This window comes from Balaenoptera ricei, chromosome 4 (assembly GCF_028023285.1).
Source record: "Balaenoptera ricei isolate mBalRic1 chromosome 4, mBalRic1.hap2, whole genome shotgun sequence".
Lineage (NCBI taxonomy): Eukaryota > Metazoa > Chordata > Mammalia > Artiodactyla > Balaenopteridae > Balaenoptera > Balaenoptera ricei.
The window spans coordinates 73,987,258-74,001,767 of record NC_082642.1 but is presented as its reverse complement, the minus strand read 5'-3'; the positions used below and the strand labels follow the sequence as shown (position 1 = coordinate 74,001,767).

General features: G+C 36.2%; 2 protein-coding genes across 3 annotated transcripts in view; one reads left to right on the top strand and one right to left on the bottom strand.

Annotated features, from left to right (window-relative positions):
- Positions 1–14,510, bottom strand: part of ACTL6A (actin like 6A) — a 27,027-nt gene that overhangs the window by 6,761 nt on the left and 5,756 nt on the right. For both annotated transcript variants that reach the window (XM_059920569.1, XM_059920570.1), the window contains exons 2-10: positions 13,165–13,241; positions 12,827–13,001; positions 9,370–9,470; positions 7,384–7,481; positions 2,597–2,691; positions 2,206–2,312; positions 2,019–2,108; positions 789–850; positions 45–159 (exon numbers count right to left, since the gene is read on the bottom strand). In XM_059920569.1, coding sequence (XP_059776552.1) covers positions 45–159; positions 789–850; positions 2,019–2,108; positions 2,206–2,312; positions 2,597–2,691; positions 7,384–7,481; positions 9,370–9,470; positions 12,827–13,001; positions 13,165–13,241 — 920 coding nt within the window. The remainder of the gene's footprint in view (positions 1–44; positions 160–788; positions 851–2,018; positions 2,109–2,205; positions 2,313–2,596; positions 2,692–7,383; positions 7,482–9,369; positions 9,471–12,826; positions 13,002–13,164; positions 13,242–14,510) is intronic.
- Positions 7,879–8,093, top strand: LOC132365322 (small nuclear ribonucleoprotein G-like). Its single transcript, XM_059922037.1, has one exon. The coding sequence runs from the start codon at positions 7,905–7,907 to the stop codon at positions 8,091–8,093; it is 189 nt and encodes a 62-aa protein (XP_059778020.1). The 5' UTR covers positions 7,879–7,904.

Sequence of the window (14,510 nt, the reverse complement as noted above, 5' to 3'; positions counted from 1 at the left end):
TTTAAAGGAGAAACCAGGCTAATTATAAAAATAAGCTTTTATACCTTTACATTGGAAGGGTCAAATAATCCTTCAGGAATCTTTAACCGTTCTGCTCCAAAATCACAGTTGTAGCCATTGGGGAATTCATAATGAACAGTTGGCATCTGTGCGGCTACTCTGAAAACATATCAAACAATATTAAACAAAAGACAAAAACAATCCTCTTCAGAATTATAAACTACTAAGGAATCATCAACTTATAAGAAAGCAGAGTGGTAATATCTTATTTTCTTTTAAAATGTTATTCAGTATTTCTTAACTTTTTACCTTTAGACCAGTTAAGCATATTCTACATTTTTTTAAACTAAACAAATCAATTTCTTTCCTCATTTATGAAGTACACAGTTTAAAAAAATTTTTTTTTTAATTTTTATTTATATTTGGCTGCGTTAGGTCTTCGTTGCGGTGCGTGGGCTTCTCATTGCAGTGGCTTCTCTTGTTGCAGAGCATGGGCTCTAGGGCGCACAGGCTTAGTTGCTCCACGGCATGTGGGATCTTTCCGGACCAGAGCTCAAACCTGTGTCCCCTGCATTGGCAGGCGGATTCTTAACCACTGCGCCACCAGGGAAGTCCCTACAGTTTTTTTTAAATTGAAGTACAGTTGATTTACAATGTTGTGTTAGTTTCTGGTGTACAGCAAAGTGATTCAGTTATACATTAAGTATACAGTTTTTTTAAAAGATTAGTATTAAGGTTTTAATAAGCTATTAAGTTTTAAGTCTTGCAGAAAAAATAAGAAAACATACTGTTCATCGTAAGTTGAATCTGATACTTGAAGTACTGAGGCTTGAAAATCCTGGATAACACACTATGGATTTTAAAAAAAGGGTAAGAAACAAGATTATTGAGATTTGTCTTTCAGTCTATACTTTTGTAACATTATTTTAAAAACACTTTTCTTAATAAAACTGTACCACATTCCTGGATGGCTAACTCATTTCAAGGGTATAAATTTACCCAGTAAGGACTCTGAGCATCAAGAAACCCAATTCTAAACACTCGCATTATAAGCTAAATTATATAACATTTAAATTACAACTGTTATGGAAAAATGATGAGATAAAAACAAGTGGGAACCCTTGTACCCCAGTCCTGCATAACAAAATTGGCTTTAGAACACTGTTTTCCCATTTTTTAAATTTTTTCTTTAAAATTTTTATTGGAGTATAGTTGATTTACTGTTTTTCCCTTTAAAATAAGCTTAGAAGCAAGATTTCATTAGCTGAATATATATAAAATGCATATATATTGTATCTTATGGAATTTTTAATGACTGACATAGTATAAAACAGTTAAAAAATTTGCAGTGAAATACATAGGACCTCTGAGCTGCTAAGGAAAAATCCTGTCTAAGGTCTAGGTGCAATTATTAATCATCTTCACAATTTTTCCTTGTACCAAACACCCACAAAAAATCTTTATCCTTAGGTGTAAGAAACTGTCAAATAGGATATATCCCTGCCATAGTAAATGATGACTTTCATATCCTTTTACTGTTAAAAATGAATGTATATTGTGGTGTGAGAGGTTGTTTTACTAACCTCTCCCCTGTCAGTAAGTCATGTTCGGAGATGGATTTTCAGTAAAGAAAACCTTTTGTTGGCTCCTTGCTGTGAACAGTAACACATTTTTTTACATAGCTGACTCATATTAGGAAAGAGAACGTAACTGAGCCATACCAGCAGGTCTCTATACACTAAAACCATTTTCTTAGTCAAAAAATGTACAGAATAGCATAATGCTTGTTTTTATCCCAAAGCTCCTTTCAGGTCTCACCACAGCAATCCAAGTGAATATACAGTACTTTGTTGAGATATCTGACAAGCATGAAAAGCACCCCCCTACTCCGCCAAAAGCTATTAATTTTGTTTGTAAAATATCATTAAAAATATAAGTTTGAAAATATAAAGTGCTCATACTCTAGTCAAAGACTTACAGCCTATAATGCTTTCGTAAAGAGAATAAGGGTTACTTACGTTACACATGTAATTGTGCCAAGACCTTGTAACCTGTGGCAACTTCTCTTTTCTTTTCCAGTTTGCTGGAGATCCTTCACGAACAGCTTCCTGAGTGCCAAGAGCAAGCGCTAGGTTAACAGAGTTCACAACATGGGGGTGGGGAGTTGGAGATAAATCCCAGAAATAAAATTCATTCATCACTTACTTTTGATGCAATCATATATGGAGGAATCAGTTCTATATTCATTTCTTGGAAGAGTTCTCTGCACTGCATAGTAATAAAGTCTCCAGCAAGAGGGGATTTTACAATGCCTATGAAACAGATTAAACAAGGCTAAGAAAGCATTCCATCCAAACTCCCTGGGACAAATTTCCTCTGTGTATTTATACATGATTGTTTTCAAGCAGAATTAACGGAACTATCCCTCCAAGCATGAATGAAGCCATGCATCAGTTTTAAATATACACTATATACTAAAGATTTGAAAAAAAAACACTTAAAGACATGATTTGGGAACTGCTATACTTTGATAGTCCAAGTCATTGCTTTATTTCATGATCTGTGTCCTCGGTGCGCCCTGGTTAAATACAGTTACCTTGCTGAAGGACATAGCCATCGTGAACTGGAATTGCAGTGGTATGAGTGGCTCCACTGTCCAAGATAAGCCCAGTAGAACGACCATTAGCAAATCTAGTTTAAAGCATTAAGGAAAAGAAAGTATCAAGGTTCCTAAAATAATGTTTATTGTAAAGGGAAGGTTTTATTAAGGCATTTTTAAAACATGTGCATTGTGGCTTAAAATGTGTTAAAGTAAATACGGGGATGAAAGTTGGCATCAAATAATAACTCTGGTTTCAAAACAAATGACAACAGGCAGGACTTCCAGAATGGTGGTGTGAGGAAGTCAGAGAAACCTTTATCCCAGAGAGACATCTGTTAAACTGGTCCAAATTAGCACAATTATTCAAAGTCCCTGGCACAGATCAAAGGGCTTACAACAAATGGAGAAGCATTTAACAAAATCTATAGAAACTTGGTAAGAACAGTGGGAGGCTGTGACATTGGAGCTAAGAACTAAAACCATTCTCACAAAGGATTAAAGAACCTTTCAGCAGTTTGGCAGCTGAGTGGCGGTTATCATCATCTCCCCCAGCTCAATAGGAAGAGCTATTCCAGGCAGATTCAACAGCCAGTGAATATCAGCAGACTCCACTTATCCCATTTTCCACAGCTCTGTGCTGCAGAAGGCCTACATCACGTGAACATCATTAACTGACATTTAGGAGTACAGCCATTCACTGGATCATCAAATATTTACTGAGCATCTATTATGTGCCTAGTGATAGGTCTGGTGCGCAATAAAGGAGGGCAGCAGGGAGATCATTCTCTCACTAGCATTCCTTAAGCAGAGACGACACAAAGAGGTGAACCAAAACTGTCTCTGCCCTGAAGGATATCCTGATAAGTGCAGCAGAGATCAATAAAGCTATAAAAAGAACAGTTTAAGGTGCCATGGGGGAGTATATAGGAGTACAACCAATCCCTGGGAAATTCAAGTGTAAGCTGGGGAGGGGGACATGGGGAAGAGGAGAAACATGCGGGAAGGCCAGGAGGCAAGAGAGCATGGTTAAGAGGTCAGGGAAGTGCAGCGTAGTTCAGTGGGGCCTGAGAGGAGAAGAAAGGCAAGGCTGTGGAAGATGATTCTGGCTTAAATTAGCAGACTGGCAATTAACAAAGATGATCAGAGCTGCAGTGTGAAGAATGGGCAAGATAAGAGGAAGGGGTGCACCTAATGCAATGGCAGTGGATAGAGAAATAAATGGATCTGACGGTTTGGATTGGGGCCGGGGGAGGCTGGAGAATAGACAGGTCTTGATAACTACTAAATTTGAAGTGTTAATGAGAAAGATTTCTGGTCTAGACAACTGGGAGTAAGATAATACACAAAGGAGAAAGAATAAATTTGATGGGAGAGAAGATCAATTTTGGATATATTGAGTTTAAAGTGCTTAAACAGATAATAGAAAAAGTTCTAGTAGACAGCTGGACGTGGGCCTGGAGCTCACAAGAAAGATCTGGGATACAGATATGGATTTGGAATTTGTCAGTGTATAACTGGTATCTGAAGCCAAGGAAATAGATAGTTAAACCCGAAAGAACATGTCAAGAGAGATGAAGGGCTAAGGGCAGAGAACTAAGGCACAGGCAGGAACGATCAGAGGAAAGAGGTCTGAGAATAAATGGCCAGAAAGATAGGTTAGTAATTTATCTTTGCTATTACTGGTACTCCATTGATCTCTGGTCATCTATATACATAAACACTAATTTTGTCTCTGTTAGTACAAAGTGATACAGTAACACCAGACTGAAAGTATGTAAGCCCTCCTAAAGATGGCAATTATAAAACCTGGACAAATTATTTTAAGTGACCATTTTAAGATACTGGAAAGTACTCAAAAGTAGTCAAAACTCAGCCAAAACTTATTCTCATGAAACTGCAACTAGAAGGGGTAAACACTGCAAGTTTGCAGCTTCCTTGCCTAAAAGTGCTTCCCAGCTCCATGGCTATGGTTCAGGAAAGCAGTGATGAAAAATTACAACTTTACCACCTTGAGTGAACACAGAAAGGAGTTCAGGGCTGGAAGAAAAGCTGGACATTTAAGGTAGAAACTCTGGAAGTAAGAGAACCACAGAAGGGATAAAACCCAAAATCTGAGTATAAAATCTACCCAAATCTCTGGTTGACAACTGAACTATTCCACTGCAGGACTGCAGGGGGACCAACAAAATGCAGAGAACAGAAGGGCAATGCATTCGTGAAAAACAGAGGTGCACCAATGAGTTCTGTGATTTTGCTACCTTTTTAAATAAATGAATTCTCCAACAGTATGCAGCTCTGACAGCAGAAGGCTGAAGCCTGCCTCGCAAATTGAGGTGTCAAGTGGACAGAGCCTGAGGCTGGCAGATATGAGAGCCCAGCTATCAATTAAGTCAGATAAAACAATAGTACTCTTCTCACTAATATTTTTGTTTTGGAAAACAGAGTTATCTTTTTCATAAAACTGTTATTTTTGTTGACGTTAATGTGTCTATTTTTGTTATTTTTAATTAAATTAATAAGAAAATGTTAAAAGGAGTCTTAGTTTTAAATTCTCAAACAGTAATATTGATAGTTATAATCTACAAAAAACAGAAGTTCTGCGTCATCCTCAATAATTTTTAAAAGTGTAAAGGAATCCCAAGGCCACGGTTGAGAAGTCAAAACAATTTTTAGAATAATACTAAGATGTTATTTGCCCTTTTCACTGTCATTCTCTCATAAATGTACAAGAGAGTTTTTTTCCAGAGGCTATGTCATGTGTGATACACAACAGACTGAATGTGATATGAGAATCCAACTTCTGCTATTAAGTCCAACGTTAAAGAGATTTGAAAAATTGTGAAACGAAGCCACTCTTCTCATTAATATTTTTGGTTTTGGAAAACATAGTTATTTTTTATTAAAATATTTTATTTATATTAACATACAATGGGCTTATTAATTTACTTAAAATAAACAAATATAATTTTTAAGTTTCTGTCTTAATTTCTAATATGGCAAATACTACCAGATATGATCCACATAAATAAAAGCTCTAGGTATAAAAAGTTTGAGAACCTCTGGGCTAGAAGAACACAGTAAAAAACACCAGTCAGCAAAAGCCAGAAGTGTTAGGAATTCTAGAGGACAATCTACTTCCCTTACCAAATAAATTACAAGAGAAAATAAAGGGGAGGGTGGGTACATTCTACAGACCACAAGAGACCTAAGAGATATATCGAACAAAATACAATGCATGATCCCTGTTGTTTGGGTCCTGATTCAAATATACTAAACTGTTTTTTAAAAAAGAAAATAAATTGTGGTTATATCTTTAAAAAAAAAGAGAGACATATGGTTAACATCTTTTAGAGATACATGCTTAATGTCTGGGATTTACTTCAAAACCATGGTGGAAGGGGGAGTGCCTGCGGTTATAGCTAATACCACTTAGCTCTGTGTTGAAAATTGTTGACCCTGGGTGATGGGCACATGGAGGTTCAATATAATATTCTATCTTATTTTGTGTAAGAAATTTTCTATAATAAAAAGTTAAAAAATAAAACAATACCAATTCTGTTTACATACTCCTTGTAAGGAAGCAGCCAAACAGATCTTATGTTCAAATTCAGAACTGCCGTTTTCAAGCTGTGGACTGGGACCAGTTTGCTTACTTTGACTCCAATTCCTGACAGGATTATTATGAAAATTAAATGATATAATGCACACAATGAGTCTGCTAATACTCTCCTTCCTCTACTCAAAACCTGCAATGGTTCTCTAGAGTCTAAAGTTCACATTTTTAAAATCTAACATGCAAGACTTCTACAGTCTGATCTAAACATATTTTTACAACTTGTTCTGAAGCCGAACATAAATCTTCAACTCTAAACTAAGTCACTGTGAAGAACACTTACACTTTCCACCTCCACAATTGTGCTAAAGTCATCTCCAAGACACACCACAACAGACAAATGTTAGATTACAGTTACCACAGTGATTCTCACACATATAAAATTCGCTTGAATATTACAGCAATCCAGGGAGGTATACCGGATAAATGAGTAAAAAGTGAAGGTCAAATTTTAAGTACCTAATTCAAGATCAGTTTATAAGCACTGGAACTTGAACTCTAAATATAGGGCTCCTTCCCCCACATCCTGCAACTAAATTCTCTTTTCTTTACAAAGGCTTGTCAGGCTACAATATTACTCCACTTAACTACAATTGCTATTTGAAAAATTCAAATTAATCATGTACTTCTTTATGACTTTTGCCAATGCTATTCTGAAGTACTATTTAAATCTGTTATTTAGTTTTCAACAAGAATATTACATTATTCTTTGAGATCAGGACATAATATTTCCTTGTCTGTCCCTTAATATGCTTGTAAAAAATATTTGGCGATTAAATCTTAAATGAATTTACAGCCAATTTCCACTTTTCTAAGGTACTGGAGAAGAGGAAGAAAATGGCAATCTTTGAATTCAACTAGGTCAACTGACTTAAATACTGTCCTGTCGTCACATTCCTCTTCTAAAAACAAAAATTTTTGTTTTTGTTAAACTTTGTTAAATTAATGAGAAGAATTTGAGTGCTTCTTTCCTATCTCCCTCTCACATTTTCACATGCATCAGTTCCAATAAGAATACTAAAAGATAGATATCTAAAAGCAATGGAGAAAAACACCTCAACTTCCAAACAAGCAAGAAGTGGCTCCTGTCTTCCTGCTGAGGGCGTCACCTTTAGCAGCACCACAGTTACTCCTAAAGAGAAGTTGGGTATTACACTTTCAAGGATACGCTGTCAAAACGGCAGTTTTGCAAAGGAAGAATGCAGGGATGTTGTAGTGTTCAAACATTAACTCTGTCAGTTTCTCTCTCTTTGCTCTGGTATTCCACTTGAAAAGAGGGAAAAAGAAATGCAAATTATTTATTGTTTAAAAACTAAAGTGTTAAAAAAAAAAAAAAAAACTAAAGTGTTAATTTATCTCAAAATTCATTTCAGCACTATATTAACAAAGATGTAAAACATTAATAATAGAGTAAAATACCATGGAAAATCTTCTTTATCATATCTTTACAACATTTATTTCTATGTATTTGTAATAAATTTAATAAATATAAAATTTATTATTTAATAAGTAAAATTGTTTGCTGCTATGAATTCTAGAAATTACACTTTTCAAAGTATATGGAAATCTGGATTCTTATAAACGAAGTATTATTAAATCTTTTTTTTTTTAATCTTAAGAGTGAATCTAAGCATGAGGGACAACCCGAATTCCGTTCGGAGGCATCTTTGAGCTCGTGGAGTAGACATCATGAGCAGAGCTCACCCTCCCGAGTTGAAGAAATTTATGGACAAGAAGTTATCATTGAAATTAAATGGTGGCAGACATGTCCAAGGAATATTAAGGGGATTTGATCTCTTTATGAATCTTGTGATAGATGAATGTGTGGAGATAGCAACTAGTGGGCAACAGAACAATACTGGAATGGTGGTAATATGAGGAATAGTACCATGATGTTAGAAGCCTTGGAACGAGTACGAACAATAGCTGTCTTCAACAGAGAAATCAACTGCTTCCACATGTCCCCTCTCCACATTTTACTACGATGAAAACTGGGTCGTGTACATTTTCTTACTGAACTTTTTTGTTAAATAAACTTTGGTAATAGTCAAAAAAAAAAAACGGAGTGAATCTAGTCATCAAAATCTTAAATATGCATTTTAAACGACCAAATTCTCCCACTTGTAGATGGTACTCAAAAGAAACTAGAGTTTAGGAAACAATAATAAAATATTGATAATTTATAATCATTATCTAGTCTTCTGGGCCCTTTTGACTCTATATCAAATGTATTTCACAAGAGACTCTGGTCTAGCAATTTCCAGCCCTAGTTCAACATTGACTTTAAATATAAATTTTATTATTTAATAAGTAAAATTGTCTGCTATGAATTCTAGAAATTACAGACTTTTCAAAGTATAGGGATATCAGGATTCTTATAAACATGAAGTATTATTAAATCTTAAGAGTTAATCTAGGGACTTCGCTGGTGGTGCAGTGGTTAAGAATCCGCCTGCCAATGCAGGGAACACGGGTTAGAACGCTGGTCTGGGAAGATCCCACATGCTGCAGAGCAACTAAGCCCGTGCGCCACAACTACTGAGCCTGCGCTCTAGAGCCCGCGAGCCGCAACTACTGAGCCTGCATGCCACAACTACTGAAGCCCGTGCAACCTAGAGCCCGTGCTCCGCAACAAGAGAAGCCACCGCAATGAGAAGTCCGCGCACCTCAACAGAGTAGCCCCCACTTGCCACAACTAGAGAAAGCCCGCACGCAGCAACGAAAACCCAATGCAGCCAAATAAATAAATTTATATTAAAAAAAAAAAGAGTGAATCTAGTCACTCTTAAGGTTGAGTATAAAAGCAGATATAAAAAAAAAAAAAAAAAAAAAAAAGCAGATATACACTGCCCTTGAGGGATAAGGGACAATTGACCAAAATGGGAAGCAGCCCAAGGAAATCAAATGTTAAATTCCTGGAAAAAATAGATAAATAACCACCAGAACCCACTAGCGTGCTTTAATTATTGTTCTTTGAGTATTTTAATTATTGAAATAATAAAAATAAAAGTTGTAAGAGTATTTATAAATGAATCTCCCTTTCCCTAATCTTCAAAATTCAAAATATGAATTTCTATGTCTCTTAAAGAAAAACGAAACACTCTTCAAATGAGTAAATAAACAACCTAGAGAAACTCGAAAAAGTTTGTCTCACCGGTGCTTCTGACATGAGAACAGGATGCAGGCTGGCTTCTGATTTGACATGCATTTTGTAGGTATGATCCAAAATAGCCTGGAAACTATCCCAATCTTCAACTAAAATATAAGATTAATACCTTGAAAATAATGCTTAATCAAAGATGAATACAGCATATTTTGAGAAACTGTGTCTAATGGTTTAACACTAATATTGATACTGTAATATACAGAACCTACTTATTTTACAGCTCTGCCTCATAACACAGCACTTTATATAGACATCATCTTTGTCTTCTAGATACGGTTTCTCCAGCCCCAACAGTTACAACCCCTAGACCTGTCCCAGGTGTAATTAATGTATCAAATAGACCTAAAATACCAAATAAATATTATTCAGTAAGTACTTATTAGAGGCCCAAAATGCAATTCAAATGGTAGGAGAAAACACAGAAGAACTGTATGATCTAGAGCGGACATTTAAAAAGCTTACAATCTATATGAAAAAAGATGTAAAGACTTTAAAAAAAATTTAGAGAATAGTATGTTTTCAATTTGCCTTCCACCTAAACATTCCACTGAAACTGCTCGCATAAGTCACTAATGAGCTTCTAACAGGCAAATCCAGTGGATGCTTCACGTTTGTAATCTCATCTGACCTCTCTAAATTACTATCTGACAGTACTGACTCAAGAGTTTACAAACTTTTTCTGCCACAGTCCAACAAAGCAATGTCATTCCTTGTAAACATACTTCTATAGGCCTATCAGGATGGGGGTTTTTTGATCAATGGACCTCCTCTGTAGCTTTAACTTCTCTTTCCCCTTCTTAGCGTAAAGCTCAGTGCCACAGCTGAGAACAATGAGAATCACTGGACTTCTTTACTTCTAGAACTTTTTCTTCTCTTGGCCTTCTCCTGAATTTTCTCCTACTTCCCTAACTGTTCCTTCTCATTCTCCTTCACAGGCACCTCTATTGGTTAAATACACGGAAATAAATTTTCATAAGGAATCCTATCCTCAATCCTCTTCTCATATCCCAAACTCTTTCTGGTAAAAAAAAAAAATCAACTCCATGTCTTAAAATCTCTCTCACCTGCTTATTAGATCAGCACCTATATTCAAACACTTTGAACTAATAAACTCATCTACTTGCTGTGCAGAAAGAGCTAACTTAGCAGACCTGAGAAAGGCCTGCTTGCAAGGCTGACCCTTGGCTGGCATCTAGGAACTTGTCTGGTAAACAGTTCCCTACACTGATATAAAACTTTCCCCAAATACAAGTAGCTCACTGTGCCTAAACTGTTTATACAGTGTGGTTTATGTGGAATACCTTTCCTTCTGGGAGTCTGGGGTTTTGGAACATGTTAGGCACAGAGTACCTACATGACCAGCCCCTAATAAAAACCATGGGTACTGAGTTCTTTTATTTTCTGAATCCAAAAGACACTCATTTATTCCAAGTATCAAGATAATATAAGAAATAAAATATCTGTAACAAAAAATGTCCTTCCAGTTTTTTTTTTTTAACAGCTCTATAGAGGTATAATTTTCCATAACATGGATCCATTTTAAGTGTACAATTAAATGATTTTCTTTTGTAAATCTTTTGTAAAGTTGTGTGAATATTATTACAATTTAATTTTAGAATATTTCCATCACCCCAAAAAGAAACTTTATGCCCTTTTGCAGTCACTTCCCATTCCAACTACAGCCGCAAGCAACCACTACTTTACTTTCTGTCTGTATAGATTAGCTTTCTCTGGTCATTCCATATTAGAGTAATCATACATTATGTGGAGTTTTGCATCTGATTTCCTCCATTTGGCATAAGGCTTTTGGGGTTCTTCCATATTTTAGCTTATATCAGTATTTTGTTCTTTTTATTGCCAAATAGTACTTCATTTTATGGGTATACCACATTTTGTATACCCATTCATCCAATGATGCACCTTGGGCTATTTCCACTTTTCGGCTAATATGGATAATGCTGCTATAAACGTTTGCATATAAGTATTTGTGTGGACATATGTTTTCAGTTCTCTTGTGTTGATACCTAGAAGTGGAACTGTTTGGATTATATGGTGAATTTATGTTTAACCTGTTAAGAAACTGTCAAACTTTTCCAAAGCTGCTGCACCATTTTTTGTTCTCTCCCAGAAATAGATATGGAGGTTTCAGTTTCTCTATATCCTCATCACACTTGCTATTGTCTGTCTTTATAATATAGCCATCCTGTGAGTGTGAAGTAGGGTACTGAGTCTTTAATGAGCTCTACTAGTAGACCACACACACATGTTCCTGGTTACTGGAGGGATTAAGCACATCCTTTATGACTTCACTGTAAGCTCCTGGAAGCTTGCACTGGTTTCCTCTGGACTTCACTACATGCCCCTTTTTTCTCTGTCAGTTCTGCTTTGTATTCTTTCAGCATAATAAACCTTAACTGTGAGTACACTGACATGCTGAGTCCTGTGAGTCCTTCTAGTGAATAATTGGACCTGAGAGTGATCTTGGGTCTTACACTTGCTTTTTAAGACCAAAAAACTTGCTCCTTCCCCTGCTATTCCAACCTCAATGCATGGTACCCCCCATTCAGTAACTCCAATCAAAAATCTAGGAAACTTTCTCAACTCTTTAAACACTTAGTACCATTTGTCTTGGATATCTCTGACAGCCACCTCAGGATCTCTGCCATCAGTATTAAAATTTTAACCCTCTTCATTTCTCATTTGGACTCACCTCCCTAACTGATCTTCCTATCTCTAGTATCTCCCTCCAATCCAGCCTACAGAGTACTGTTAGACTAATCTTCCCAGCTGGCATATGTGAGCATTTATACATAAAATGTTGTTTAAATTCCTTTGGAGTTACCTTTCAGTTACCAGCTTAATATACTCCTGGCATTACAAGCCCTTTTATGATTGCTCTCTGCCTACCTTTCCTGCAATTGGCCATAATGTACCTACTGTTACAGTCATACTTAATTGATGACACTTCTAAACATATAAGTTTCTTCCACAACACCATCTCTTCACACATGCTGGTTGCTCTAATTTACCCAGCCTTGTCAGTCGGGCTAATTCTTATTCAGTGATCAAGATTCAGTACAAAAGTTACCTCCTTTGTGAAAACCATCTCTGACCCCCAATGACAGAGTTAAATACCTCCCCTCTCCAATCCCACTGCTTATCAAACATAGTTATACTATAGCACTTATCCTATATATATATGTGTGTGTGTATATATATATACACACACATATACACACATCTATCTCCTCTACCTATGAGTTTCTTGAGGAAAAGAAACACGTTTTATGCATCTTTGTATTCTCAGTGCCTGGAACATCAGTTTATGGAATAAAAACAACAAAAAATAGCTGATGTTCAACTTTTAAGAAGCCATTGCTTTATATCTAAAATATACTATGCATACTTTACATTTAGAATCAAATCCATAGAAAAAACATCGTACCCATCCCATTTTTCAGTGGTGAAATGGCCTCTGTATTCTCCCTCGGAACACGCAGGGCATTAGTATCTATGTAATAGGTGGGACCACCTTGTTTGCTTTTATCACCATCTATTTCCATCAATGTACTTCCATCATCTCTTTCTACCACCATACCAATAGCGGTAGGGAAATCCACCTGTAAGAGTCAAAAACATTATTTACAAATTTTACCTGCTTTTACCAAGGAGTCATTTCCACCAACTAATGTCTTTTACCATATTTGAGTCAGAATTTCCGTGTGAATTTAACTCTACATGAATGGCTCTTGCATATCCAATTAACTCTACCATTCCACTTACCTTGGGACAGTCCTCACCAGCATACCCAGCTCTCACAGTATAGGATCCAATGTCAAAAACAAGGGCTCCAACTTCATCTGAAAAGATGAAAAGATAATTAACATTAACGACTTACAAGTATCATGTGAAAATTAAGAGTACTTAATGTGCTTATATTCATATTATTACTAGCTTGAACCTAGTTTTAAATACACCTTAAAGATTCACTTAATTAAAATATAACAAGTCATACACAGTATATCGGGAGAGGTTCAATCAGGAAAGAGGTGGTACACTAAAATTAGGTAATTTAAGGAGAGTTTACTTATTAAAGGGTCTACTTACAAAAATACAGGCAAAATATAGGAAAACCAGAAAGGATAGTATGGTACCCTAGGACTAGTAATAACAGAAATCTGTTGCCACACTTAGAATTGAAGAAACACAGGGAAGGAACTGTTACCAGAACCCGGAGAGAGACTTGTATTGGGAGGGCATCAGACCTTCAGTTGAGGGATGGAATCAGCCTTGGCTGACCCTGAGGAAAAGGAACCAGACTAATACATTTGCCAACCTCTCTCCCCACTGGCTAGGGTGATCTTCGAATTTCTCACCCAAACTGAGCCACTTCTGAATGTGATAGGAGCGCCTATTAATAATTATACCAGGACAAGAGGCACAAAGGAGGAAGTATGGTTACCCTACCATTGGCCAAACCAGAGGCCAAGAGAGCCCACTGATGCAGTCTACAAGGGTCAGTCTTTAAGGGCACACAGAGGGTGGAAATGGGTGGAAAGTGGATCTGGAGGGGCAAAGGAAAGCTATCCAGTATACTAAAGTATACCATTTTTTTCATACGTTAATCAACATTATATTTCATGCAATTAGGGAAGAAACTTAGCAAAACCCCAAGAACAATAAGGAACCTAAAGAATAAGAATTTAAGGTATAATAATATAGGCCAGGTAAAAATCATTAAAATGAAGGTATCATTAAAGTTTGCACATTTCACAGATTCGTAGGAGATAAAAGTTTAATACTGAGAGAAAAAGCTAGTATTTTTTTTCATATTCAAATTCAGAGAAAAGCCTCTAATTACACTTTAAAAATACTTCACCCAAAACAGCACGCCTCCTAAAACAAAGCACTTGGGTTTTCTAGGCACTGATTTTTCAAAGAAGGATTTTTTCACTCAGTCATTAAAAATAATAAAGAAATACTACTTAGCTCAATTAAATTGACAAAAATTAGTAAGGCTGATAAGACCAAGTATTGTCAAAGATGTAGAAAAAGAGGAGCTCTTACACATTTGCTAGTAAAGTTGTAAACTGGGACTTCCCTGGTGGTCCAATGGTAAAGAATCCGCC

Coding starts and splice junctions, on each gene's coding strand:
- LOC132365322 (XM_059922037.1), top strand. CDS start 7,905: ATGAGCAGAGCTCACCCTCCCGAGTTGAAGAAATTTATGGACAAGAAG.